Consider the following 27,757-nt stretch of genomic DNA (forward strand, 5'->3'; position numbering starts at 1 on the left):
CCTGGTTCAGCAGATATTATCTTCATATTGGGCAAGATTTTCTAAAAAGCTCAGCTCCCACTTATACACCAAAGTAAGTGGCTAGGGCCTGTGTTAGGTGCCTAAATCCCATTTTGCACAAAGCTCCTGCTGATCCCTATAGGTGCCTAAATTCACTTGGCACTTATGTTTTTGCATTAAAAGTTTCTAGGTGCATATGGTTCTGCATGTGCACTTATGCCTGATTCCAGTCACCCACCCAGGCAACTGTCATCCAAGTCCCAGAGTGATTAATAAACTGGGAGAAGATAGCTATTCAGCTGCCTGTTGAGGAGGGTGGGGAGGGAAAAACAAGAGGGGCTTCCTCATAACTTTTAGCCCAATGGTTGAAGCACTCACCTAGTTCAAGTATGCCTCCCACCTGATCAGGGATTTTCCACGTTTTGCGATAGTCAGATGTGGGTCTCCCTCAGGCATTTCTGTTGAAGTTGTTCACTGTGGATAACTAATTAAAACAATACTGGGGTAGTGAGAAGGGATCTCAGGCATCTCCCCTTCCCTCTCCCCCCCCCCACCCATGAGTGCTCAAACCAAGAGGTTACAGGATCTGTCTGTTTGTGTGCGCTTACGGCTCCTGTTCTCTCCAGTACCAATGACTCATCCTCCCTGCTGTAGACAAATGCACAGAATCTGCAATCCAGAACCTCTTATCCCGAGCCTGTAAAGGATTGCAGCATATCCCTCTCTTCAGAGTCCAGCGGTAACTATGTTCTGGAGCAGGAGCACTCTATTTTGGGTGCCCTGGCCTTGACCTATTTCTCTGTCCCTGAAGAAATGCCCACTACTGAACTCCCTAATCTAAAGCCCTTTCTCCTAACACCCCCCCGCCCACCCACCCACACTACTACAAAGTCCTCCTTAACTTCCTGGCTCCTTCTAGTTCAGTTACCTTCTCAGTCATCTTTTGCAGACCATGTGTTTTTGCCTAACAAGCTTCTCCCAGAAAACACAAATACAGTAAACCATTTTTTGGTTTTCTTTTGATCTTCAAATTCAAGCAACTGGTCTTGTTTTACCTGGCACATGTCAATTGCCAACATCTATCTTCAAGGAGATCGCAGTCACTGAAGGGCAGCAACTCTCTTTACTGAACCATCCTGCCCAGTTCTGAGCAGTGTTCCCTGGCAACTGAGGGCTTGGGCAGCCACCCAGAAGAGATTAAATGATGCCCAGCTGATTAGCAGTCTCAGAGGGGGTAGCTGTGTTAGTCTGTAACTCAAAAAACCCCCAAAAACAAAACTGAAAAAGCAACCAATGGTCCTGTAGGTGTGCCCATAGCCAGCAGCATGTGTTTCTACTGGTGGTCCACATGCACACATGCTTTGATGCACATAACACAATTTATTCTGCACATGGGTGGAAAAACTTAGTGGGAACTAAGTGCCGTTCTGCACTGCGAGGCTCAGCTGCTGGCACTATGTGTCCTTGTTCACACTGTCAGGACAGGGGCGCTGGAACAATGTGTCCAGAGCTGAGACTCATTGGGCCAGCTGGTGAACCCAGTAGGGAAACCACTTCAGGGCGGGGGTGCAGGAGCAGCCCAAGCCAGACGTCCCCCACGTGACATAGACACTAACAAGGGGGGGGGGCGAGCTCCTGTCCGCCCGCGAGGGTGGCTCGGCGGCGGGGGCCGCCCGGGGAGGGCGGTATCTGCGTGCGGATCCCCGCGCGCCCGGCCTCCCCGGGGCCAGTGTCGCTAGCTCCGGCCGCCGCCTCGCCCTGCAGACCCACGTCAAGGCCGCGCCGCGCTGACTGTGCTCCAGGTCCTGCCACGAGCGGGGCGCGGCGCGATTCCCCCGCGGTCTCCCGGGCCGGGGCTGCCGCTGCGGAGGCAAGTGGCGGGAAGGGGACACTGCAAAGCGGGCCCCGGGGCAGCCCGTCACCGAGCGGACACGGGGCTGAGCGCGCTGGGCGGCCCGGCGCTCCGGGGCCCGGGGCTGCGCGGTGGCGGGTTGCGCCGGGGCTGCGAGCGGGGACGGCACCAGCGGGCGGGCCCTGCTCGCGCCGCGCGGCCTTGGCGCGGCTGCCGGGTGAGCTCGCTCCGGCCGGCTCCAGCCACCTCCCCCTGCGGAGCAGGCAAGGGCCGAGCACCTCGGTAGCGCCCCCCTCCGGCGCGCCGGTACCTCCGGGAGCGCCCCCTGTTCCTGCCCTGACAGCGCCCCATACCGCCTCCTGAGATCGCCCCCTTTCCTCCACCCTCGCGGGCCCCCCACCCAACAGCAACACCCGGAGGGTGCCCATGAGTCTCCCCCAGAAAGGGCCCCACATGCCTGACAGTAACCCTGTGAGAGGTCATCGAGTCCAGCCCCCGCCCTCAAGGCAGGACCAAGCTCCGTCTACACCATCCCTGACAGATGTCTATCTAACCTGTTCTTAAATATCTCCAGAGAGGGAGATTCCACCACCTCCCTTGGCAATTTATTCCAATATTTGACCACCCTGACAGTTAGGAATTTTTTCCTAATGTCCAATCTAAACCTCCCCTGCTGCACTTTAAGCCCATTACTCCTTGTCCTGTCCTCAGAAACCAAGAGGAACAAATTTTCTCCTTCCTCCTTGTGACACCCTTTTAGATATTTGAAAACCGCTATCATGTCCCCCCTTAATCTTCTTTTATCCAAACTAAACAAGCCCAGTTCATGAAGCCTGGCTTCATAGGTCATGTTCTCTAAACCTTTAATCATTCTTGTCTCTCTTCTCTGTACCCTTTCCAATTTCTCCACATCTTTCTTGAAATGTGGTGCCCAGAACTGGACACAGTACTCCAGCTGAGGCCTAACTAGTGCAGAGTAGAGCAGCAGAATGACTTCACGAGTTTTGCTTACAACACACCTGTTGATACAACCTAGAATCATATTTGCTTTTTTTGCAACAGCATCACACTGACGACTCATATTCAACTTGTGGTCCACTATGACCCCTAGATCCCTTTCCGCCATGCTCCTTCCTAGACAGTTGCTTCCCATCTTGTATGTATGGAACTGATTGTTCCTTCCTAAGTGGAGCACTTTGCATTTCTCTTTATTAAACCTCATCCTGTTTACCTCTGACCATTTCTCTAACTTGCTAAGGTCATTTTGAATTATGTCCCTATCCTCCAAAGAAGTTGCAATCCCACCCAGTTTGGTATCATCTGCAAACTTAATAAGCGTACTCTCTATCCCAATATCTACATCATTGATGAAGATATTGAACAGTACGGGTCCCAAAACAGACCCTTGCAGAACTCCACTTGTTATCCCTTTCCAGCAGGATTTAGAACCGTTAACAACAACTCTCTGACTACGGTTATCCAACCAATTATGCACCCACCTTATCGTGGCCCTAAGTTATATTTGCCTAGTTTATCAATAAGAATATCATGCGAGACCGTATCAAATGCCTTACTAAAGTCTAGGTATATGACATCCACCGCTTCTCCCTTATCCACAAGGCTCGTTATCCTATCAAAGAAAGCTATCAGATTAGTTTGGCATGACGTGTTCTTCACAAACCCATGCTGGCTATTCCCTATCACTTTATTACCTTCCAAGTGTTTGCATATGATTTCCTTAATTACCTGCTCCATTATCTTCCCTGGGACAGATGTTAAACTGACTGGTCTGTAGTTTCCTGGGTTGTTCTTATTCCCCTTTTTATAGATGGGCACAATATTTGCCCTTTTCCAGTCTTCTGGAATCTCCCCTGTCTGCCATGATTTTTCAAAAATCATAGCTAAAGGCTCAGATACCTCCTCTATCAGCTCCTTGAGTATCCTGGGATGCATTTCATCAGGACCTGGTGACTTGCTGACATCTAACTTTCCTAAGTGATTTTTAACTTGTTCTTTGTGTATCCTATCTTCTAAACTTACCCTCTCTCTGCTTGTATTCACTACGCTAGGCACACCTCCAGACTTCTCGGTGAAGACCGAAACAAAGAAGTCATTGAGCATCTCTGCCATTTCCAAGTTTCCTGTTACTGCTTCTCCCCCTTCACTAAGCAGTGGGCCTACCCTGTCCTTGGTCTTCCTCTTGCTTTTAATGTATTTATAAAAGGTCTTCTTGTTTCCCTTTATGCCTGTAGCTAGTTTGATCTCATTTTGTGCCTTTGCCTTTCTAATCTTGCCCCTGCATTCCCGTGTTGCTTGCCTATATTCATCCTTTGTTATTTGTCCTAGTTTCCATTTTTTATACGACTCCTTTTTTATTTTGAGATCATGCAAGATCTCCTTGTTAAGCCAAGCTGGTCTTTTGCCATATTTTCTATCTTTCCTACACAGCGGAATTGTTTGCTTTTGGGCCCTTAACAACGTCCCTTCGAAATACTTCCAACTCTCCTCAGTTGTTTTTCCCTTCAGTCTTGCTTCCCATGGGACCTTACCTACAAGTTCTCTGAGCTTATCAAAATCTGCCTTCCTGAAATCCATTAGCTCAATTGTGCTGGTCTCCCTTCTACCTTTCCTTAAGAGCATGAACTCTATTATTTCGTGATCACTGTCCCCTATACTGTCTTCCACTTTCAAGTTCTCAACAAGTTCCTCCCTATTTGTTAAAACCAAATCCAGAACAGCTTCTCCTCTGGTAGCTTTTTCAACCTTCTGAAACAGAAAGTTGTCTCCAATGCAGTCCAGAAACTTATTGGATAGCTTGTGCCCCGCTGTGTTAGTTTCCCAACATATGTCTGGATAGTTGAAGTCCCCCATCACCACCAAATCTTGGGCTTTGGATAGTTTTGTTAATTGTTTAAAAAAGGCCTCATCCACCTCTTCCACCTGACTAGGTGGCCTGTAGTAGACTCCTAGCATGATATCACCCTTGTTTTTTACCCCTTTTAGCTTAACCCAGATCTTCCCCCCCACCATGCAACCTCCCCTCCCAGCACCCTCCACCCCACAGCAATCTCACCAAACAGCCCCTGCACTGCACTGGCCCACCACCACCACCTAGCAATACTGCACCAATAGCCACATATCCCAGCTCAACAGCGTCCCGACTGAACCCCCCACCCAAGAGCACCTCCCCTGCCCCTGAGAGCACCGTCAGCTCCCCTCCCAAGAACACCTCATTACTTCCTGATAATGCTCTTAGAGCCCCCAGCAGGTGGTGACAGCAGAGGAGTGCCCCATGCCACCTGAGAGCACCCACCTCCTGTACAACTGACAGCATCGCTGTGAGAACAGCCCTCTACCCCCATGAGAGTATCTTGCATAGTCCCTGCCCAAAAATACCTCACATGCATCCCACCTAAAAGTGCCTCCCGTATTCCCAGTGTCCCATATACCTGCCACCAACAGCAGTGCTCTGAGAGTTACTCTCCATGCCCCCCACCTTGACAGTGGCATCATGAGAGTGCCTGTCCCTTCCTGCAGAGCACCCCTGCTTGGCAGAACTGCTGCAAAAGTGCCCTTTCATATGCACTGGGATGGCTGGAGATGGACCCTAGTATAGGCTCCATCCATGCTGAGAGAGTGAGAGGGGTTCACTTAGGGCCTGTCAGGACAGCCCTGGCACATTATAAATTTCATGAACTGAGTTTTATTTTCATTCCATAATCTGTATTTCAGAAGATGTCTGACCTGCAGGAGCAGCAGCAGCAGCAGCTTGGAATCATGGCCAAAATCCCTTGTGAAGTCAGGGGCCTAGCCAGAACTAGGTGCCCATTGTGCACAAAGCTCTTCTCATCCCCCAAAATTCTGCCTTGCTTACACACATTTTGCATGGCCTGCCTTGAGCAGTTGGAACCCTTTTCAGTGCTCAGCGTCCAGGGGGAGGACTCAGACTCTACCTCCGAGGGGTCATGGCTCCAAGATCATCGTCAGCCACCGCTCAGCATCCTTTGTCCCATCTGTGACACTGAGGTGGGTTTGCCACCAGGGGGCACTCATGACTTGACCACTGACCACCTGGCCATGAACGAGGTGCTACAGGAAACCCTTCAGGCACCAGGCCCAGGAATTCTGTGTGACCTCTGTGTGGATGGGGAAGCTGTGAAGCACTGTCCCATCTGCAAAGCCAATCTCTGCCACTTCTGCTGCCAAGCTCACAGGTATGGGAGGAGGGAACAGAGACACACAGCCCATATGTAACCATAGAACACAGGCATAGAACTGGAAGGGACCTCGCGAGATCATTGAGTCCAGTCCCCGGCCCTCACGGCAGGACCGAGCCCCATCTAGACCATCCCTGATAGGTGTCTGTCTAACCTGCTCTTCAATATCTCCGGTGATGGAGATTCCACAACCTCCCTAGGCAATTTATTCCAGTGTTTAACAACCCTGACAGGCAGGAAGTTTTTCCTAATGTCCAGCCTGACTCCATGTCAGTTTCTGGCCTTATACAATTATATACAGGGCTCGACAAATTATACAATCTACTCGCCCGTGCTGAGTAGATTGTAACCTGGAAGAGCCAGGTTCCGGCGATCTGCGCATGCACAGAACGATCTGCGCATGCGCAGATCGCCGGACAGCGTGGCTGGCAAGCGGGGCTCGCTGCGGTTCGGTGAGCCCTGTTTTATATATATGAGAGATTTGTGCATTTGTTTGTCTGTCTGTATCTGTGAGTTATTTGTTCAAGAACTCCTAAACAGTACACGCTAGGACTACCAAATTTGGTATGCAACTTCTTCTTTTCCTAACTTAAAGCAAGATCAGGGTTAGGCTGTGCCAGGACAACTGGTAGTGCAGGAAAAGGGGCTGTTTTCCATAACATGCAAAGGGAGGAGAGTATTATCCTGTAGAGCATCCACTGGAGGGGGGGCAGCCATACCACCAAAGGAGTGGCCATCTTATCTGCCAGCAAACTGGGTAACTAGCTCTCTCCCTCCCCCTTCTCCCCCCCCGCTGCCCCAAACACCTTCCTGCCACTCCCAACCATGCAATGCTGGTAGGGAGAGAAAAGACCTCTGGCAGCCAGGAGGGGTCTGAAGGGAAGATAAAAGGCGCCTGGCTGCTGGGGAAGGGGGAGATAAAAGGTCCTTGGTGGCTGGGGAGAGGGGCTGGGGGGGAGAGAGAGAAGGGCTATGCCAGAATACTTTAAAGTGTCCTTTTGCACTACCAAGAATCAGTCCAGATTCTCTACTGCCTTGCCCACTTATTCCTGTGCAACACTGTCTTGACTCCCAGTTGCCCTCCACTTTGTACGATCAGTTACACCAGGCCAAAGTGTTACCATTCTGCACGGGTAATATCTTAAACCCTGTTTGGTGGCACAAGATACTGGAAAGCAAAGTACTGAGACCTGGAATGGCACACTGATATAAATAACTATCCAGTAGAGAGTCTAGCCAAAGGGGCCCAATTCCCATCTCATCTACTGAGATCACTTTTACACTGGGGGCATTCCTTTAAAATCAGTGAAGCTGTTTCTGATCTATACTGGTGTGAGATCAGGCGCCAGGAGGAGCACTGCATAGGGAGCCAATGGAATTTTGTGAAGATGGGCATGCAGTTGCCATGCTTTTTGGTGGATTGATGAGAGATTTCAGCAGAGGTGACGTCAAGGGAGAGGTGAGGTGAATTGTGAGGGATATTAGGCAAATGGTGCAAAGCAGCTATGCAGGCATAACACAAGCAGGAGCAAGAGGAGTGTTCATACTGAGGAATCAGGCAAAAGTCTGAGAGTGCCATGCCATGTCTTGTGGCGACTTTGCATTGCTTGGGTGGTACAAAACAGCTCTAGAGCTATCCTACTGTCGCCTGGAATATTTCTCCTGCATTGGAGAATCCTTAGGTGATATAGAACCATCTTTATATCTCCTACCTCTCCTCAGACAGTCATACCCTTTGTCTGTCTGTCCACTGCTACATGGCCTCTGGGGGCTGTTGGCAGCATAAAAATAGAATAACTTTGAGACAGCTTTGCCATATGCTTGGCACTGGCATGGCAGCTGGATGGTCCCACAAGCTTTGTGCCTGACCCCCACCTCAGCTGTGCTAAGGAGGAACAAGGCCTGTATCTAGAAGGGAGATGACATTTGGCTTTAAGAATATTTAGTATGTTACTACAGATCCTTATTTGGCTGTTGGCTGGACCTGATTTCCCATCTCCCTGCAGGGGTTTGCAAGTTTTTGTGTGAGTGACTAGAAGGCCGGACATCCCCTCATCCTCCACAGAAAAGGCAGTAGCTGAGCAAACTTACTTTATGGCACTGCCTGCTGGCCCTCACCTGGTGGCACCTCCCCGCCCCCCGTCTTGCTACACTCATCACAGTGGGCTCTGGGGTCATTGCAGCTGCCCTGCTTCTGCCAGGTTGTCTGTGTGACAACCACCTCCTGGCGCCTGAATCACACACTCCCATTTGAGAACAGCATGCAGGGAGCCAGCGAACAACCTCTAGTTAGCAATAAAAGGGGGCAGGCTGCAGATGTCGTCTTCTTCTGTGTGGAGATGTCACCCAAGGACGTGAAAGATCCCATTATTATCAACTGCTCTGTAGGAATCAGCAAATCCCCTGTTGGCAAGCCCAGGTTTCTCCCATATGCTTTCTCCCATATGCTTCCTTCTAGGAGACAGAAGAAAACAGCTTCCCATGCTGTGGTGGGCCTAGAGGACACAAAGGGCTACAGCCAGACTGGGAAGCCCATCCTGTGTCCTTCCCACCCTTCAGAGGAGCTGACGCTGTTCTGCGAGCAGTGTGACCAGCCAGTGTGCCGGGACTGTGTGGTGGGCCAGCACCGTCAACATCCATATGACTTTGCTGCCAATGTCATCCACAAGCATGGGGATTCCATGCGGGAGCTCCTGAAGAGTACCCAGCTGCATGTGGGCACCCTGGAAGGGGCCCTGCGCCACATCGAAGGGGTCAGCAGTGCCATCTGCAGTCGTGTGGAGGCTGTGGCTGGGGAGATCCGCACATTTGCAGATGGATACATAAGGGCTATTGAAGAACATCGGAACCGGTTGCTGAAGCAGCTGGAAGACCTGAAGGTGCAGAAGGAGACCCTGTTGCACTTACAGAAGGTGCAGCTGGAGCAGCTGCTGATGGACATGCGGACTGGGGTGGAGTTCACTGAGCGCTTGCTGACCTGTGGCTCAGACCTGGAGATCCTTCTCATCAAAGGGGTGGTGGCGAACCGGCTGAGGAAGTTGAATAAAGTGGATTATAACATCCACCCTGGAGTGGAAGATGGGATCCAGTTCTCTCCCCGTGAGAAGGCTGGCCAATGCTGTGGCTATGCAGTTTTTGGGACCCTCCTCAATCGGACAGTTGATCCAGCCAAGTGTGTCCTGCAAGGGGAAGGTATGGGGAAAACTTGATTCTGTTTGACCAGTGCTAAAATAAAAGTGGGAGGGATTGAGGTGAACCCTAAAAGCCCATATTATAGATGTCACTGCTTAATTGAGCACTGCATAACCACCCTGGAGGCAGTCTTAGATACTGAAGACCATAGTTTATCTAGGACATAGGTACAGTGTGTGAAGTAGAAGGCCAAACTTCTTTCCTATTGCCTCTTGTCATTGTCCTTCATCTCTGAACTGCATAGACCACCTCTCTGGCTGAGCAAGTAGTTCAGTCTCCATGGTTATTCCTTTGCTGAAGCTGACCACAGGGGGGACCAATTAGTGCAGATTGTGTTATAGACAACTGCCCACTAAGACCTTTGTGAGACAGTCAGATGCATTTCATGCAGGCCCCTGAGCATCTGTCAGAGAGCAGCAACTTTGGGTTACACAGCCAAAGGTTTAAGAAGAAAAGTTCCTTGGCCTGTTCATCTGCTTCCGTATTGACTCAGATGGAAGTTTGGCCTGCCAAGATGACAGCTCCCAGAATGCAGTGCCCTGTGTTGATGTGAATAGACGGTCACACTGTGCAATGGGACATCATCCACAGCCCCCACCTCCATTTTAAAGATGGAGAAGTGGGCGGTCCTGCACCTTGGGCCGTGGTTAGGCTGTCCCTATACTTCACTGTACATCTCTAGTGTCACTGCTTTTTGAAAGAAGAAGTAACTTCTGTTACATTCCCTGAAGCAAACTGGTGATCCGTCCATGCGGGTAAGTCCAGGGTTGTGTTCCTTCGTCTAGGATCTCCTGACCTCTGAGCTATAACACATGAACTCTGTCAGGAAAAGGGAGGGAAAGAAGCATTGTTGTCATAGCCCTTTGCTATCAAAAAAACACTCCTGTGCAAGGCCAGCACCCTATAGCGGCAACTCACCCCAAGGCCAGCACCTATAGAGGCTGGATCTCTGCTGCAGCCTCTCCACACCAGCAGTGGCCCTATAGCCCTGGAAAACCAATGGGACCAGCCCTTAGAGAATGTCTCTGTCTCTGAAGGGGGGGGAGCATGTTGCTGTAGAGCCAGTGGAATGGTTATGTGTCCTGCCCTGCCCTGCCACGCACAGGGACGTTCTGGGGGTGTAGCTTGGTATAGGGACAAGGCAGGAGCAGTCCTTGCACTCTGACTCTCTTCGGCTGTCATGGTGTTCTCTTCGGAGCTAAGCCTAGATTAGAGCAACCCTTCTGGGGACTGACGCAATCCCTGCCAGAGCTCACAAACCAAAGGACTGCAAAGGGGGTGCATGCAGCCCACTTCTGAGCTGCATCTGTGGGCCAGCCATTAGAAATGTGTTTGGTTCGACATTTCATGGCAGGGACTGGGACACCGCCACGATGGGGAACCTGGTAAAATCCTGGGGAGGTTGGGAGCTGGGAAGCTGCTGGCTGATGTCAAATGCGTCTCTTCCCAGTCCTGCTTGGAACCGTAAGGGACAGTTTGCCCTGCCTTTCAGGTCTCCACAGTGCCCGTCAGAATCAGCAGGCCAGCTTTACTCTGCTGTGTAAGGACACATCAGGAGAGCAGATGGGGAGAGGAGGAGAACCCGTCCGGGTCACTATCACCCACAAAGACAAGAAGGACTGGTTGGTACCATCCCTGGGATGGCCAGAGCGGTTTTGTTTGCCTTCTGTGTGGATTTAAAATCTCTGCTACAGACTCTCTCACCCCTTCTCTAGGTACCTCCAAGTCTGCATTCCCCTGCAAGTAAAGAACTTCCATGGGCAGGCCAGGATTTACAGGGAGACATGCAAAGCACCAATGAGCTGAGTACAGGCCTGAGGTTAAATATCACCTTGTGGGGAGATCTGCGCTAGGGATGTAATAGTGTAGTTGATTAACTGATAAGTAAAAGCTTATAGGTTAATGCTATAGACTACATGCATTTCCCTCCCTCCCCCTCTCCCTTGCCAGTACATTTTTTAGCAGGCTGGCCAGCAGCCCAGCTCAGTCCTGGCTTGCGCCAGATCTGGGACCTACCTCTGCTGGGGCTCTGCATTTAAAGTGTAGTAGGAGCCAGGCAGGCAGCCAAGCTCGGTTCTGGCTGACGCTGGGTCCAGGAGCTCAGGCCCCTCCCCTAAAAGGGGCTGCTGCCTCTGTATCAGAGGCAGCAGTGCTTAGTAGAAGGGGGCTCCTCAAGAGTGGGGTCAGAGCACTATGGCTGCTGCCCCCTCCCCCAGGACTGTAGAACAGTCAAGTTACCAATAAGAATTCATGATGTTAATCCACTATTCAAGTAACTGATATTTAACATCCCTAATCTACACCAAACTGTCACCTCATGATTTTATCACAAAATTTGGGTGTTTTTAAAGGCACAGTGGGTGTAAATTATTTTAATATGGCAGCATTTTACACCCTTTCCACACGGTGTCTGCACGTGATCCTGGGCCATGGAGAATGAGGACTTTTCTTTCTGTTAACACCTATGTAAATTAAATGAGTGATTAGCATTTTGTAGGATGCCTTTGTTAAATCATCAGCAATCCCAGTCCGCCCAGCCACTGGGAGCTGCAAGGGCAGTGTTTGTGGGCATGTGCAGCACTTGGAGACCTGCTGCTTTCCCTCACACTAAGGGGCGAGCCCTGCAGAGAGACACATGCTGGCCCCAGCAGCTGGCCACTTTGAAATTGACAGGAGAGCCACCCACAGGGCTGCCACCCTGGGATGGGTGGGAGCTCCTCGCTCCAAGTCGAGATGCTACCCAGGCTCCCTGCTCAGCCAGGTTGCCCCAGGGATCCCAGCTTCCCATTCCCAGCCTGCCTGCTCACGTTGCCTCTCAAGTCAGTGGAGGTGCTCCTGGTGAGGTGCACCGCTGGCAGGAGGAGGATAGTGTGGACATGCCTCATGGTGACCAAACAATGTTGTAGCATAGACCTGCCGTGAGCAGTGACAGTGTTTTCATGAGGTAGGAAAGAGAAGATGATAGGCTGAAACATTACACCTGTCTTCCTCCCTCTGCTACCGTGTTTTCTGCTTCTCCTCTTGCAGTACTCATGGGGTTGTTGCAAATCATTGCAGTGTAACTGACTTTCTTTGGTCTCCTTCATATGATACCATGGCCTCTGACCGCAGGTAGGTGTGTGAAATCTACAGCACATTCATCATAATTCAGGGGGCTGTTACACATGGACATTTTAGATTCCTGAACTGGGGCATGGGGTAAGAACCTTCCTGTAAATCTAATCCACAAAGTGACACTGTGAGATCGGTTTTCTGTAAATTGCTGACCTGGCTTCCCTCCCTTTTTGTCTTTACAGTACAATCAAGCCCAGTGTGTGCGATAAGAGGGATGGGACTTATCACTTTTCCTACACCCCTGAGGAGCTGGGTGCATACACGATCTGCATCTGTGTCAAAGGACAGCATGTCCAGGTAGGCTTTCGACTCGCTGTCATTGTCGCCCAGGGCTCTCAACCTTCAGTGCACCATGACCGCCCTCTGACGACAAAAGTTACTGCACAGCCCCAGGATGGGGGGGGGGAGGTGTCACAGCCTGAGTCTGCCCAAGCCCTGCCGCCCCGGGCGAGGGGGCCAGAGCCCAAGCCCAAAAGCTTCTGCCCATGTGGGGAGCCTGCAGCCTGAACCCCACTGCCCAAGGATGAAGCCAAAGCCTGAGCCTTGTGGCCTGGGCCCCAGCAAGCCTAATGCCAACCCTGGTGAGCCCATTAAAAGGTTGCCATGACCCACTTTGGGTCCTGCCCCACAGGCTTAGAACTTGCATAAGGGGTGGGGCACTAATTAGTGAAGCCCAATGAGCTATTCCCCTAGGCAAGCTCCGTACCTCTAGCGCCCTCTGCTCTAACCAGAGACCTATTATTCCATTGGTAGCCCATCCACATGCCCTATTCTTCCCAGTGGAGCTTGACTCCTGATCCCTTGCACCAGCTTTTTTCCCCAATTCCCACAGCACCTAGTTAAAATTCCCCCGCTGGTCTCCCCCAATAAAGGAGCCGCCTGCAGACTCCTGGAAAGCACCCCAGCCCAGCCCTACGAACCATGCTGCAGCCTGCTTGGGCCCCTCTAAAAAGTTCCATGATCCCCCTGCTGATCTATTGCACCTCTCTACTGAGGATTCCCCAGTTTGTCTCCTGCTGCCCACTCAGCCCTGTCGGGTTCCCTTCCTAACCTGTTATCACTGCCTTTTGCAAGGGGGTTTCCCAAAGGGATTTTGAAAGCTAAAGGAAGTGCTCATCAGTTCTCTTTTATGTGCTGTTTTGGCTGGCTCAAAATTCTAGTAGGCTGCAGAAGCTGGGTGTTGGTTTGTGGAAGCCATGTTGGCTTTTCCCATTCCCATCTTGTTCCTCTAGGGGATTTGGTTTTCAGATCAGGTTCACAGCTCTGTAACTGCTATCACCACCTCCTGGTCATGTTTTAAAATGTCAGTACCTTTGACCCCCTCCAGTGCCCAGGTGGAACAGCAGGATGTGGTGGGCACGCAACTCTGTCTTCTCTTGTGCCCTGCAGGGCTCGCCCTTCACTCTGACCGTGAAGAACAAATTCCGCAAACACCAGGGTGTGTTTCACTGCTGCTCATTCTGCTCCAGTGGAGGCCAGAAAGCCGCTCGCTGTGCTTGCGGTGGGACCATGCCAGGTGAGCACTAAGACCCAGATCCTCATAGATTCCAAGGTCAGAAGGGGCCATTGTGATAATCTCGTCTGACCTCCTGTATGGCACAGGCCATAGAACTTCCCCAACATACTTGCTAGAGCACATCTTTTAGGCACACATCCAGCCTAATGGCCCATGATGGAGACCACTGCAACACTTGATAAACTGTCGTCATGGACCACAGGTCTTGCAACAGGGTTCTTAGGTGCCAATAAGTTCAGACATGCCAATCAGCAACTGCAAACAGTCACCAGCAGTAGAAGCTGAATTCTCGCATAGGACTCCAGTTCTGGAATCTGACTAACTCCATGCTTGTATTTAAACCAAGCACAGGATCAGGAAGTTGTCCATGCAACTGGCATGGCTCCACTTAAACCTATTTCCTTTCTATTACCTGCTTCTGCTGCCTGACTCTGATCTCCTGGCAGCCAGATCTAATGCATCCAACAGCATCCGTGGCAATTGTGGGGAGGTCCTGGACAACTGGAAAAAGGCAAATGCAGTGTCCATCTTTAAAAAAAAGGGAAGAAGGAGAATCTAGGGACCTGGAGTTCAGTAAGTCTCACATCAGTCCCTGGAAAAGTTATAGAGGAAGTCCTCAAGGAATCCATTTTGAAACACTCAGAGGTAAGGAAGTTGATCAGGAACAGTCAACATGGATTCATGAAGGGCAAGTCATGCCTGACTAATATGAGTACCTTTTCTGATGAGAAAACTGGCTCTGTGGATATGGGGAAGAGATGGATGTAATATAGGCTGATTTTAGCAAAGCTTTTGATATGGTCTCCCACAGTATTCTTGCCAAAAAGTTAAAGATGTATGGCTTGGATGAATGGACTAGAAGGCAGCATGGCAAAGCTCCAGCTATTCCCCGTGAATCTCGTGCTACTGATGGGAAGCGTTAGCCTCAGAGGCTCGCTGTGGCCTCCACACTGCCTCTTTCTGTATGCTAAAGGCAGGAGTCCCTGTTAACTGAGCCAAATTCAACACAGGCTAGTTCATAAGTTTGGTAGTGAACACCCCTCTGGAGTCCTAATCTCCTTTCTTGAGGCAGAGGTTGAGGGGAACCCAGGCCCACCCACTACTCTGGGTTCCAGCCCAGGGACCCTAAGGCAGGGTTACTGCCACTCACAATCTGGCAGCTTTTCCCTGAGCCACCTCCCCCATACAATCTCCCCAGCACCTTTCCTTTGGTACCTGCTCACCAGCCCTCTACCCGCACACAGCACTTCCTATCCTCACTCTTTTCCTTCCCACTACCTTGCCTGGGGAGCTCTTTTATAGCAGCACCACAGGCCTTAATTGGCTGCAGGTGTCCAATTAGCCTGCAGCTCCTAGCAAGTTCCAATTGACCCCAGGTATCTGATTATGCTGAACTTAGGCTTATGCCCGTTTTTACTCAGAGAAGAGAGAGAGCTCCTTACTGAAGCTCCAGCATGTATTCCCTCCACCAGTGAAGGGCAGACAGCTGATCTGGGTCTGTAATAGTGGACAGAAATCTGGCTAGATCATTGGGCTCAACAGGTAGTGATCAATGGCTCAATGTCTAGTTGGCAGCTGGTATTAAGTGGAGTGCCCCAGGAGTCAGTCCTTGAGCTGGTTTTGTTCAACATCTTCATTAATGATCTGGAGGAGGGGATGGGTTGCACCTTCAGCAAGTTCACAGGTGACACTAAGCTAGGGGGAGAGGTGGATGCACTAGAGGGCAGGGATAGGGTCCAGAGTGATCTAGACACATTGGAGGATTGGGCCAAAAGAAATCTGATGAGGTTCAACAAGAACATGGACAGAGTACTGCGCTTGGACTGAAGAATCCCATGCACTGCTACAGGCTAGGAATCAGTTGGCTAAGCAGCAGTTATGAAGAAAAGGACTGGGGATTATAGCAGACAAGAAGCTAGTTATGAGTCAATAGTGTGTCCTTGTTGCCAAGAAGACTAACGGCAAAGGGGGCAGTATTAGTCAGAGTATTGCCAGTAGATTGAGGGAACTAATTATTTCCCTCTATTTGGCACTGGTGAGGTGACCTCTGGAGTATTGTGTCCAGACCCCCTCCCTCATTACAGAAAAGATGTGAACAAATTGGAGAGTCCAGCAGAGGGCAAGAAAAATAATGAGGGCCAAGGCACATGACTTATGAGGAGAGGCTGAGGGAACTAACTGGGCTTATTTAGTCTACAGACGAGACAAGTGGAGGGATTTGATAGCAGCCTTCTACCACCTGAAGAGGAGTTCCAATGGGGATGGAGCTAAACTAGTCTCAGTGCTGACAATGGTTTCAAGTTACAGTGGTGAGGTCTAGGTTGGATATTAGGAAGAACTTTCATAGGAGGATGGCAAAGCACTGGAATGTGTTTGAGGTTTTTAAGTTCTGGCTTGACAAAGCCCTGCTGGGATGGTTTAGTTGTGGTTGGCTTGGACTACGTGGCCTCCTGAGGCCTCTTCCAGCCCTCATTTTCTGTGATTCTTGAGAATATTCTTCAGCTTTCAGTCATTTCATCAGAGCTGTTTTCTGTCTCCCTGCATGAGACTCATGTTTGTAAGGTTTGCCTGTTGTAAAAGTAGAAATGGTTTCTTCCATACCTGATCTGGAGCCAGCTCTGGCAGGAGCACACTCCTTCTCCGTGAGGACGGTACAACCTGGCCCGGTGTGGTTCAGGACGGCGAAGGCTCCCAATACATTGCAGGCGGTGTGAAGAACACAAATGAGGAGGCGTACATTTTTTCAACAGAGGGGGTTGTCACAGTTCTGCAGGGTTTGTGCTCCCCCCCTTTTAAATAGTCTCTTGGAGGAACGCCATCAGTGTGCCAGATCTCCAGGAGCCCACACTCTTCCTGAAAACTAGACTATGCAGCCTCCTAGACTGAGCCTGTGGGCTGTAGCACTTCTGCTTTGCGCTGTAAGCTCTGCTCAGCAAGTCTGACGGAGATAGAGTTCTGGTACAGACTGGGGCACATTTCAGGGATTAATGCTCTGCAGCAGTATTTGCAGTCCCACCCTAACAGCATTTTCAAAACTGCTTGGAATTTATTGGGCAGCTGGAACATAGCACTAGAAGTTCTTCCATCAACACAGAGCAATAAAGGTTTAAAGCATAATCCATTCTGGTCAAGCCAGAGCAGTTGACAAAGCAAGCTGTAGTGAACTCCATTGCCTGGCTGTCTCTCTCTTACTTCCTCAGTCAGTTCCACTAGAGCACTCCCAGCTTCTTCCAGGAAATACCTCTTTGTTCCCACTGGATGCATCTGTCCTTTGTTCTCCATTCAGGGCCATGCTCAGTTCACCGCTCTCCTGGCTAGCGCTTCCTGCAGTTGAGTGTTGAATCATGAGTCACTGGATCTTGCATTGTCTTTCTGGACCCCTTGTGGATCTGGGTCCATTACAGCCAGTGCCTTAATGACTGTATTCATTCCACACAGACAGGGCGGTGCATACCTATGTCTCTTAATTTGCCCTAAGAACAAACTAAATCCTCTTCTCGCCCCGCCTCTCAATTGGGAAGCAATGCAACATATGGGGGGAACCTGTGGCACACATAGGGTACGTCTACACTGTGGGGGTTTTCTAGGATACCTCTGGTATCCTGGAAAAACTCCGCTGCATCCAGGGAATGTGTTTGCTCTTCTGCTTTTTTTTTTTTTGTGGAAGTGCAAACATGCTCTTTTGGAAACCCTGTGTTCCTCATTCTATGAGATCTTCCAAAAGAGGGGGATTTTCTGAAATTTGGCCCAGTGGGCCAAATTTCGAAAAAGCCTCTTCTGAAAAAAAAATTGGAAAAAGCTACACAAAATGCGGAGTGCGTTTTGCATCGCTTTTCCTGAAAAATAGCTGAAGCATAGATCTAGCCATAGGGTTCATGAAAATATTTTTTTAAATGCCAACTTTGTTGCAGAGTTAATTACTCATCGGAACAGTTTACCAAGGCCACGGTGGATTCTCTATCAATAGACAATTGTAAATGAAGAATGGAGGTTTGTCTAAAGACTTTGCTGTAGGATTATTTGGAGGAAGTTCTATGGCCTGTGTTATACAGGTCAGAGAGGATCACAATGGTCCCTTCTGGCCTGGGACTCTATGAATCTATTAATAATTTTTTGTTGGGGATTACTAGGGTGGGCCCCACATGTTTTGTCCCAGTTTGTTTGAAGGATTCTGGTCCTGCCAGCCAGCAGTGAAAGTAACTTAAAAGTTCTTACGGGTACTGCTCTGTTACCACCCGGGGCCCTGACAGCTCTTCAAACAGCTCCCTGCTGGCTTTTGCCACAGCTCAGCAAGCTCTTGCCAGAGTCGTGCACCAGGGCGCACCTGCTTCCTTTCATCTCTGCTGGCAGCCCACAGCAGGAGTACTTCATTGTATGTGCAATGCCCCTCCCTAGCAGTCAGCCAGCTGTGGGTTGGGGGAACATGAAGAAATCACTGGCCGCTGGAATGGTCTCTAAGCTGTTTTCAGCAATGCTAATGGTATTTCTCTCTGTCCTTGTGATGGGTAGGTGGGTACCAAGGCTGTGGTCATGGTCACAAAGGTCACCCGGGCTGTCCTCACTGGTCCTGCTGTGGCAGAGCAGCTGAAAACTCTGAATGCCCTGCTGTGCCGCCTGGTGAGAACTCGCAGAGAGGCCTGCTCAAAACAGTGGCGCTCTGACTGGTGGAGAGTCTCCTGGAGCTTGCGGTGTCTCCACAGGCTGGGGCTAAGGCCTAACCCAACAGGAGTGCAGGGACCGGCACTCGGCACTCATTGGCGAGATCCAAGGCTGCTGTGAGGGCTGGGAAGGGAGAGGTGTTAAAATAAACATGTGCCTTACAGTCCATCCCGGGGTTGTGTGTGACAGGTTATTTCACGTGCCGTTGGGAGGAGCTCTAGGAGTCATGTCGCTGATTTCTGCACACTGAGGAGAGAGAGAAGTCACTCTCATCAGTCACTAAGCTCCATGCCCGGGAGAACAGGCTTGAAGTGGAGATATCAGCACACACACCTACCTCCTAGAGCCGTGGCAAACTAGCCACACTCAACCGGCCAAATAGCCACATGTGGCCAGTGGCTAGCGTGTTGGTCACCACAGTCCTGGAAGGCCAAGACCAGTATTCCCTATAAGCTGGGTGCTTGTGCAGCTGCTCAGAAGAAATTCAAATGCTGTCCAGCTGATTAGCAGAGCGCCCATAGCTAGGCTTTGTGTTTCTATTTGTGGTGCATATCTGCACTTGCCTTGGTGCACATACAAATTTATTCCGCTCATGGGTGAAAAAAATTCTGCACATGGATGGAAAAGATGAGGTCAGTGTTCCCTTTCCCTGCTCCATTCTTAAAAGATGGTTACAATGAGGCCAAAGATGCTTCTTATGTCACATTCCAGAAGGGGTTCTGCAGCTGTTTAGGAAAGGCTTGGCAGATTATGTATTTCTTATGCCTCTCTGGCCAGCCCAGAGATAAAATCCCAGTTGCAGATTACAGTCAATCTCATACAGTAGATCTGGTATTTTGTAGGCGAGCTTTACTGTCCCTAGCATCTCCAGGTGTATGGCTTGAATCCCACAAAATGAAGCAGGATGGTGTAGAAAATATTTGGCAGAGGGGAATCCAAGGAAAATTCAAGGTGCTAGAGGAAGTGGCCTGGGTGGTTCTGGGCCAGACTGGATTTCCCAGTGTGACAATAAGAAACACTGCTGCTGGCGGTGAGCGGAGGTGCAGAAGTGCAGGCACGTGTTGCCTGTGTGCATTAGGGAGAACTGGGAGCAGCTTGCACTTTATAGAAAACTAGGATCAAATAGTGAGCCAGGCCTCAGGCTGACACCTTCCTGTTTCTTCTCCATCTACTCTCACTGGCAGAGTCTCATAAGAAAAGGCAGTTTCCTGTACACAAAGGGGTCTCACTGGCTTGATCTACACTTCCAGGAGTCAATCTAAGCTACACAACTTCAGCTCTGTGAATAATGTAGCTGAAGTAAATGTACTTAGATCTACTTACCAAGTTGTCTTCACCCTAGTGAGTCGATAGCTGATGCTCTCCCATCAACTCCACCTGCACTTCTCATTCCAGTGGAGCACCGGAGCTGATAGGAGAGCTCTCAGTGATCTATTTAGTGCCGTGGTCACCAACTGGTCGCTCGCGAGCTACTGGTCGATCTCGAGGCCTCGACCAGTCTCTCGCGAGGCATCCTGTAAGCCCCGCCCCCATTTCCCTCCCACCCCCCAGAAGTCCCACTACTTACCTCCAGAGAAGATGGAGCTAGTGTCAGCTTCCGGCGCGCTGGGGTTTGGCCCCGGGGCTTCCCGGCACGGGTAGGGGGGTCAGCTCCCTGGGCAGGCTCGCGCGCGAGGCTTTCCTGCACAGGAGGGTGGTGGGGGGTTGGCTCCGGGGCAAGTGAGCACACACAGGGCTTCCCTGCGTGGAGGGGGGAGTTGGCCCCGGGGCAGGCACGCACGGGGCTTCCCTGTGCGGGTGGGGGGGGTCGGCCCTCTGGGTAGGCACACGCTGGTTTCCGGGGGGGGGGGGGATACTGGGAGGAGGGAGATGCAGGGGACTCTCTGCCTCCACTGGCATCCCACTCCCCTGTCCTCAACTACAGAATGCTGTCCCCATTCCTGTCCCCACTCCCCGAACTCTGTCCCCAGCTACAGAACTGTCCCCACTCCCTGAATTCTGTCCCCATTCGCGTCCCCACTTCCCGAACTCTGTCCCCACTGGCACTCTGTCCCCGGCTGCAGAATCCTGTCCCCTGCCCTGTTCTCTCCCCTGCCCCCAGCCACAGTACTCCGTCCCCACAAAATGTATAATTATAAATGCTTCATTTTAGATTTAAATAGCATGAATAAAAAACAGACCATTTATTTCATAACTATAAACACGTGATTTTAATTGTATGCATCGCATAATTTAAAAATAAACTTTATCAGAATGTTTAAGTAAGGGCTGGGGATAGCAAGTGATGGACAGGAGGAGAATAGAGAGGGCGGGGCTTCAAGGAAGGGGCGGGGCTTCAAGGAAGGGGCGGGACGGTAGATCTTCACCTGTTCTGAGATTTGAAAAGTGATCTTGGGTGTAAAAAGGTTGGAGACCACTGATTTAGTGCATCTATAGTAGACATGATAAATCAACCCCTGCTGCATCAATCACTGCCCACGGATCTGGCAGGTACAGTAAACTTCCAATAATCCGGCACCTTTAGGAGCCAGGGGGTGCCGGACTATCAGAAGGGGGGGCTATGAGGGGTCTGGAGTGGGGTGGGAGGTGATGCCACCTCAGACCCCTCATAGCCCCCCCTTACAATAGTCCGGCTCTGCCCCAGGTGTCCCTGATTCAGCCGCTGCTGGTCAGTTTCAGCAGCAGCTGAATCGGGGATGCCTGCAATAGAGCAGCTGCGGTGTTGCCGAGTTGGTCCCGCAGCGCAGAGGGGCGGCGCTACGGCACCAACCCAGCAGCACTCCAGCTGCTCTTGGGGATGCCTGGGACAGAGCAGCTGGGGTACTGCCCGGTTGGTCCCATAGCGCCAAAGGACGGCGCTGTGGGACCAACCCGGCAGGACCCCAGCTGCTCTGCCCCAGGGGTCCCCGATTCAGCCGCTGCTGAAACAGATCAGTGGCTGATTCCAGGAAGCCCGGGGCAGAGCAGCTCTGCCCCGGGCTTCCTGGAATCAGCCGCTGATCTGTTTCAGCAGCGGCTGAATCAGGGACCCCTAGGGCAGAGCAGATGGGGTCCTGCCGGGTTGGTCCCGCAGCGCCATCTTTTGGTGCTGAGGGACCAACCCGGCAGCACTCCAGCTGCTCTGCCCCAGGCGTCCCCAAGAGCAGCTGGGGTGCTGCTGGGTTTGTCCCGCAGCCCCAAGGGGCAGCACTACGAGACCAACCCAGCAGCTCCCCAGCTGCTCTGCTCCCGGCTTCCCCGATTCAGATGCTGGTCAGTTTCAGCAGCAGCTGAATGGGGGAAGCCTGTCCGGCTGCCCCAGCACTTCCGCATTCCTGATGGTGCCGGACCATCAGGAGTCCCGGAGCATTGGATGCCGGACTAATGGAGTTTTACTGTAGTATAGAGAAGCCCACACATTCTACCTACAGGCAGCTGGGAGAATTAGTTTGAGTGAATGGGATAGCAGATATAATCTTTTCTTTGTAGGCCATTGGGTCAAATGCAGTCTGGGTTGGCAGCGACAGAAAGTTATTACTACTTACACATGTAAAAGGCTGAACTGTGAGTGTATTTGACTTTTATCTACTTTCCTTAACAGTTCACTACAAGAGGTTTAATTGCATATGCTTAGGAATGAAAAACTACATTGTAACATTCTTATCATTTAGTAACTTTAACTGAGTTATCAGCAATGCATCTGTTAATTTTCTTTTTAAAGCAGTTGAAAGACCAAGACTCTAATTCTTGATCCTATGTAGGTCTGTGATTAATATTGTAATTGCGACCTTTCTTTAGTGCTCTGGCTTTCTATGGACAAGTGCTCACACCCACTGCTAATTCCTCTTCTATTCTAGTAATTCCCAAAATTGCCATCTGTGCATCTGCTGGTCCCTCACCAAAGGCTCTTAAGCCAAGTAAGTTGTCATGGGATAAAAAGGACGGTTCTTTCATGGACTGATAACCTGTTAAAAGACAGGAAACAAAGGGTAGGAATAAATGGTCAGTTTTCAGAATGGAGAGAGGTAACTAGTGGTGTCCTGCAGGGGGCCTTATTGGAACCAGTCCTATTCAACTTATTTATAAATGATTTGGAGAAAGGTAAACCATGAGGTGGCAAATTTGCAGATGATACTAAACTGCTCAAGCTAGTTAATTCCAAAGCAGGTTGTGAAGCTCACCAAACTAAGTGATTGGGCAACCAAATGGTAGATAAACGTTAGTGTTTATAAATGCAAAGTAGTGCACATTGGAAATCATAATCCCAACTATATGTATAATCAGGACTCGACAAACTGCGGCGAGAGCTACTTGCCAGCCCCGCACCATTCATGCGCCAGTCTGGCACTGCGCATGTGCACAACACCGGTGAATGGGGCACACAGAGCGACTGGCTGAAATCTACTCGCCACGAGCGAGTAGAAACAGCGGTTTGTTGAGCCCTGTGTATAATATACTGGGGACTATATTAGCTGTTACTACTCAAGAGAGATCTTGGAGTCATTGTGGATAGTTCTCTGAAAACATCCACTCAATGTGTAGTGACAGTCAAAAAACCAAACAGAATGTTATGAATTATTAAAAAAGGGATCTTATTGTCTCTATATAAATCTATGGTATGCCCACATCTTGAATACTGCATGCAGAGGTCACTTCATCTAAAAATATATGTTGGAATTAAAATTCAGAAAAGGGCAACAAAAATTATTAGGGGTATGGAACATCTACTATATGAGGAGAGATTAATAAGACTGGGACTTCTAAGCATAGAAAGAAATGACTAAGGGGGATATGATAGAAGTCTATAAAATCATGACTGGTGTGGAGAAAATGAATAAAGAAGAGTTATTTACTCCTTCCCATAACACAATAACTAGGGGTCACCAAATGAAATTAATAGGTAGCATGTTTAAAACAAAAGGAAGTACTTCTTAACATAATGCACACTCAGCCTGTGGAACTCCTTGCCAGAGAATGTTGTGAAGTCCAAGATTATAACAGGATTCAAAAAAGAGCTAGATAAATTCATGGAGGTTAGGTCCATCGATGGCAAACATCTTTAACACAACTAAAACCCATCCACTTGTCTCCCTGCCAAAGTAAGCACCCTGTCCTACAGAACATAACTATCCAGTGGTGCACGTAGCCAGAAAATGGCAAAGCCTTTTATTTTCTGTGTACTTTATCTTTACATTTGTAAGCATCCTACCTGTGTGCCATTTTGTCCTCATCTTCTTCCAGAGGAGACACATGCGTACTGAGCTCTCATCTGGAGATTTCGCTTCTGTTTAATCTTAAACGAATGTCTATGACAAGAACAAAAATGTTTTTCGTGGCTCAGGTGTCTGCCAGAACACACGCAGCTTGGGCTATCTGGGATGGGGGGAGAATGGAGCATCCTGGGCAGACTTCAAAATGGCCACCTTAAAAGGGCAATTTTTTTTTCGGTCAACTTTTCCTCTGGAGTACCAGCACCTTTACACTGGTCCCAGGAACTAAAGGGGCTATGACTGTTTTTCAGCCCTGGTGAGATCCTTTTTTTTTTTTGCTACTTTTGCTATGGGGGGGGAGAGCCTGTGAAGGTTTCTCAAAAATAAAAAAGGGGGCATGATGCTGAAAAGTTTGGGAACCACTGAGCTAGATAAATTCATGGAAGTTAGGTCCATCAATGGCCAGGAGGGGTAGGAATGCTGTCCCTAGCTTCCGTGTGGAAATGGATGACAGGAGAGGGATCACGTGATGATTACTTGCTGTGTTCATTCCCTCTGGAGCACCTAGCATTGGCCACTGTCAGCAGAAAGGATAGTGGGCTAGGTGGACCTTTGGTCTGACCCAGTATAGTTGTTCTTATGTTCATGGTTACTTAGTACAGGAACTTGTTAGCTTGATAAACCAAATTGCTCAGGTTTGCAAAACTTGGGGATATTCTGCATTCAGCCCCAGACATAATTAATTGTGTAGAACTCCATCTGCCATGGAAGGATCAAAACTGGTTCTTGAATCTCTGACTTCAGAGTACCTATATACAGTGCCTAGATGTTACAGTGATAGGCACTTTAGAACTATGATCCAGACACACACAGCAGGTATTTTATACCTGATGCCTCAGGGTTCCAGTTTTGTTTACCTCTCTTCTGATTATTCAGCCTTCAGCTCTCCAGAGGTGCATGTGGATTACAACAGTGGCATGGACACCCTGCGGTATGAGGCTCCCTGGTGGTTCCCTCAACCTGTTGTGATTTGGACCTCACACAATAGCACAATGGACAACTTATCTGAAATCTTCAACACCAGCTGCAAGCTGAACTCTGAGAATGTCACAATGACGGTGGTGTCTGTTCAGCACCACATTACAGCTAATACTGCCTAGACCTGTGTAATTAAGAATGACATTTCCAAAGCTACAGGGGACATCAAAGTTACAGGTACATTCCAGCACTGCTTAAAGGCATTAGCCATAGGCTGAAGAAGTGTCAGCTACTGGATGTGGGCTCATGTGCTGTGAAACTTGGAGTTAGCAACAGAGCCTTTGCAGTTGCTGGTTCCAATGCAGACCCCCCAGCTAGAGTAGGCTGGATGGCTCTTCTCTCCCTCACACCTAGCTGCCTCTATCTGATAGGCAGCAAAGGGGAGGAGGGGAACTAGTCAACTGCCCTGCTTATCAGATAGGGATGTAAAGGACTAGTCGACTATTTGTAAAGTAGTAATATTTGCAGATGACCAAAATCCTTTTGAGGTTATACTAGTAATGACCTAACCAACCTGATTGAGTAGACAACATGCTTGGACGATGAAATTCAGGGTTGACAAATGGAAAGTAATTGCATATTGAACATCATAATTGCCAAATAAGGGAAAAAGGCCTGAGCATCACTGCAGACTTCTCAATGAAAATCTTTGGTGAATGTGCATGAGGCCAAAAAAGCAAACAAATGTTAGCATAAAGGAAGAGAACAATATGGAAAACATTATAATCTTAGTATTAATTTTAGAAATGTGCATCTGTTTGTCCATCTGTGAAACTGTTCAAGAACTCCTCCTAAATGGTAAGAGCTAGGATCACCAAATTTGATGTGCAGCTTCCTCTTGCTTTACGTTATGATAAGGTCAGGGTTTGTTTGTGGCAGGATGATGGGATATGGCCACAATTGTTTCTCATACAATGGAAAAAGAGGGGCTTGGTAGGCTGGAGTTATACTGCAGAATGACCTCGGGGGCAGCAATGGGCCATAAGGGGGAACCAGGACAACTGTAGCTCCAGCAGGGGGCAACGGTAGAAAAGGGGGCAGCTATCTATATATTTCTGAGGCTACGTCAAGACTGTAAGCCTCTTTTGAAAAAGAGCATCTAGACAAGATTTTTCTAAAAAGTGGCTTGCTTTTTCGAAAGAGTCTGGATGCTCTCTTTTGAAAAAGCCCCGTTTTCATGCAATAGCTCTTTTTTTCGAAAGATGACTTTTGAAAAATGGCATTATTCCTTGTAGAATGAGGTTTACCGCCATCGGTAAATTCTTTCAATTTACTTTTGACAGAACACGGTGGTAGTTTAGACGCAGGTACAGTTTTTGAAAAAAAACCAAACCAAAAACCTGTAGTCTAGACACACTCAGAGAGTTTGTATGTCTGGCTGTCAGTCCTCCACCTTAGGGACATGCATCCCTCCTTTAGCTATGCCTGCTGCAGTGACCATGGATAGGTTCTTGTCACCTGACCTCAAGCGGCTGCTGTGACAGAAGGCTGGGGTTGTTCCCCGGAACAGCCTGCAGACTAAACTACTTCTTCTCAGCCCACTCCAGAACAATGATTTAAATGAAGAAAAACAAAGCTCATTTAAATTAAGGACTCGAGCAATGGTGGGTAAATCTAGCACTATTATTAAAGTAATCTAGGATATCACGTTGGGTTCTGGTCACCTGGTTTCAAAAAAAAGATATACGAGAAGTAAAGGGGGGTTAGAGAAGTAAAGGGGGGTTAGAGATCAGAAACATTTTGACAACACACTTTTGTATCAGAAAATGCTGGTTTATTAAAACAAACTTTCCTTAGAAACATCCATTTTGCCAAAATGTTCAGATCCATGGTGTGATTAGTAATCCAAAGTAGAGTACACCACACCAGAATTGCTTTGGGATCACAGTATGTAGCTGGATTGAGGGTGTAGGGTAAACTGAGGTAGTCCATGGTATCTTGCTGAGAACTGACAACTCAAATCATTAGGACAGGCCTGGGAAGCACACAAACAGCAGTTAACTTGACCCTGGTCGTCCTGGCAACACATTCCAAAGGGGCCTCACTTTGCTTTGATAAGGCTGGTACCAAACAACCGCGCAGGATTGTTTTTCATTGTCTGCTTTGTTTCTAGAAAATAAGCTTGGATCCCAAAGATCACGCCACGGCAATACCACCCCCACAGGAGATGCATTATATTTCCAGCTGACAAAATGACCATCCACATGCCTTTGTCTATGTTGGCTCATTTAGCTTGTTAGGAATAACTACTTGTATTAGTGATAATATGTTTAATTGGCAATGGGCGGAGATACTGTATAACTTTGTAGCTTATTGGCTTATGTGCATATTTCACTTCCGCTGCTAGACTGATCAAATCACTTCTCTTCCGTCCTTCTGCTACCTATATAATCTAATGTATGTTTTGGTTAAGTTAGTGCCCACCAGGTTAACCCCCATAAGTATTCCACCAGCTGTGTGAACCAATAAATCCTCTGCTCGTTTTCACCTGCACCTAGTGTGTCTGGATATTATTAGCTAAAGTAGGGATCAGCTGCAGTGAGAACTATGAACTTGGGACTCCTATATCCTAGCTGCGGTGCTCTAACTAGATGGCTGTTCAGGAGCAGGGGGAGAATTGTTTGCTCAAAAGCTTTTGAAAAGTCTTTGGATTCTTTCTTCATCAGAACACAAATGTTGAAATGGCTACATTTTCCACAAATAGAAATCTTGCGACAGGTGCTGCTCCGACCAGGCCCATTATATTGCAGGCAGGTGGAGAGCTGATCCAGCCCACCTAGGCCACCAGTTAACTGTAACCGGTAAGTATCACCCAGAAGGTTGATACTGATCAGTTAACAGGGTAAGCATTCATGTTCCTATTAGGTCTGTGTATAGATAGCAAGAATATTCAGTAATGCTTCACACAGTAATTAGCTATAGAGCTGAAGAAATTCTTTATCAAATAAAATCAACTAGAAATGGCAATAACAGTCTTCCA

At 49.1% G+C, this 27,757-nt stretch overlaps 2 protein-coding genes across 7 annotated transcripts in view; one reads left to right on the forward strand and one right to left on the reverse strand.

Annotated features, from left to right (window-relative positions):
- The first annotated feature begins 1,643 nt into the window (after positions 1–1,643).
- TRIM45 (tripartite motif containing 45) lies at positions 1,644–27,756 on the forward strand. 5 transcript variants are annotated; one of them, XR_012897139.1, is made up of 9 exons: positions 1,644–1,870; positions 5,585–6,066; positions 8,528–9,261; positions 10,754–10,883; positions 12,289–12,372; positions 12,558–12,672; positions 13,765–13,891; positions 24,676–24,954; positions 26,891–27,756. XR_012897139.1 is itself a non-coding variant. In XM_075905085.1 (8 exons), the coding sequence occupies exons 2-8, from the start codon at positions 5,588–5,590 to the stop codon at positions 26,971–26,973; spliced, it is 1,752 nt and encodes a 583-aa protein (XP_075761200.1). In that variant the 5' UTR covers positions 1,645–1,870; positions 5,585–5,587; the 3' UTR covers positions 26,974–27,753. The 5 variants fall into 5 exon arrangements, 4 of the variants coding, with proteins under 4 accessions (XP_075761200.1, XP_075761190.1, XP_075761217.1 ...); XM_075905085.1 differs by lacking the exon at positions 24,676–24,954 and having other exon boundaries at positions 1,645–1,870; positions 26,891–27,753; XM_075905075.1 differs by lacking the exons at positions 24,676–24,954; positions 26,891–27,756 and adding an exon at positions 18,401–18,716 and having other exon boundaries at positions 1,647–1,870.
- CTC1 (CST telomere replication complex component 1) overlaps positions 21,756–27,757 on the reverse strand; it is a 36,815-nt gene continuing 30,813 nt past the window's right edge. Inside the window, exons 25-26 of one of the 2 annotated variants that reach the window (XR_012897129.1) lie at positions 23,739–23,835; positions 21,770–22,494 (exon numbers count right to left, since the gene is read on the reverse strand). The gene's annotated coding sequence lies outside the window, so the exon portion shown is untranslated. Of the gene's footprint in view, positions 23,836–27,757 lie in introns of both variants that reach the window. The other variant, XR_012897126.1, reaches the window with a different exon arrangement.

The sequence above is a fragment of the Pelodiscus sinensis genome, chromosome 1 (genome assembly GCF_049634645.1).
Source record: "Pelodiscus sinensis isolate JC-2024 chromosome 1, ASM4963464v1, whole genome shotgun sequence".
Lineage (NCBI taxonomy): Eukaryota > Metazoa > Chordata > Testudines > Trionychidae > Pelodiscus > Pelodiscus sinensis.

What these genes read in the sequence shown, in the direction of transcription:
- TRIM45 (XM_075905075.1), top strand. Translation starts at nt 5,588, where the DNA reads ATGTCTGACCTGCAGGAGCAGCAGCAGCAGCAGCTTGGAATCATGGCC. An exon ending in CACAAAGACAAGAAGGACTG is followed by an intron (nt 10,884 to 12,288) that starts GTTGGTACCATC and finishes CTCCTCTTGCAG; the next exon opens with TACTCATGGGGTTGTTGCAA. An exon ending in TCAAAGGACAGCATGTCCAG is followed by an intron (nt 12,673 to 13,764) that starts GTAGGCTTTCGA and finishes TGTGCCCTGCAG; the next exon opens with GGCTCGCCCTTCACTCTGAC.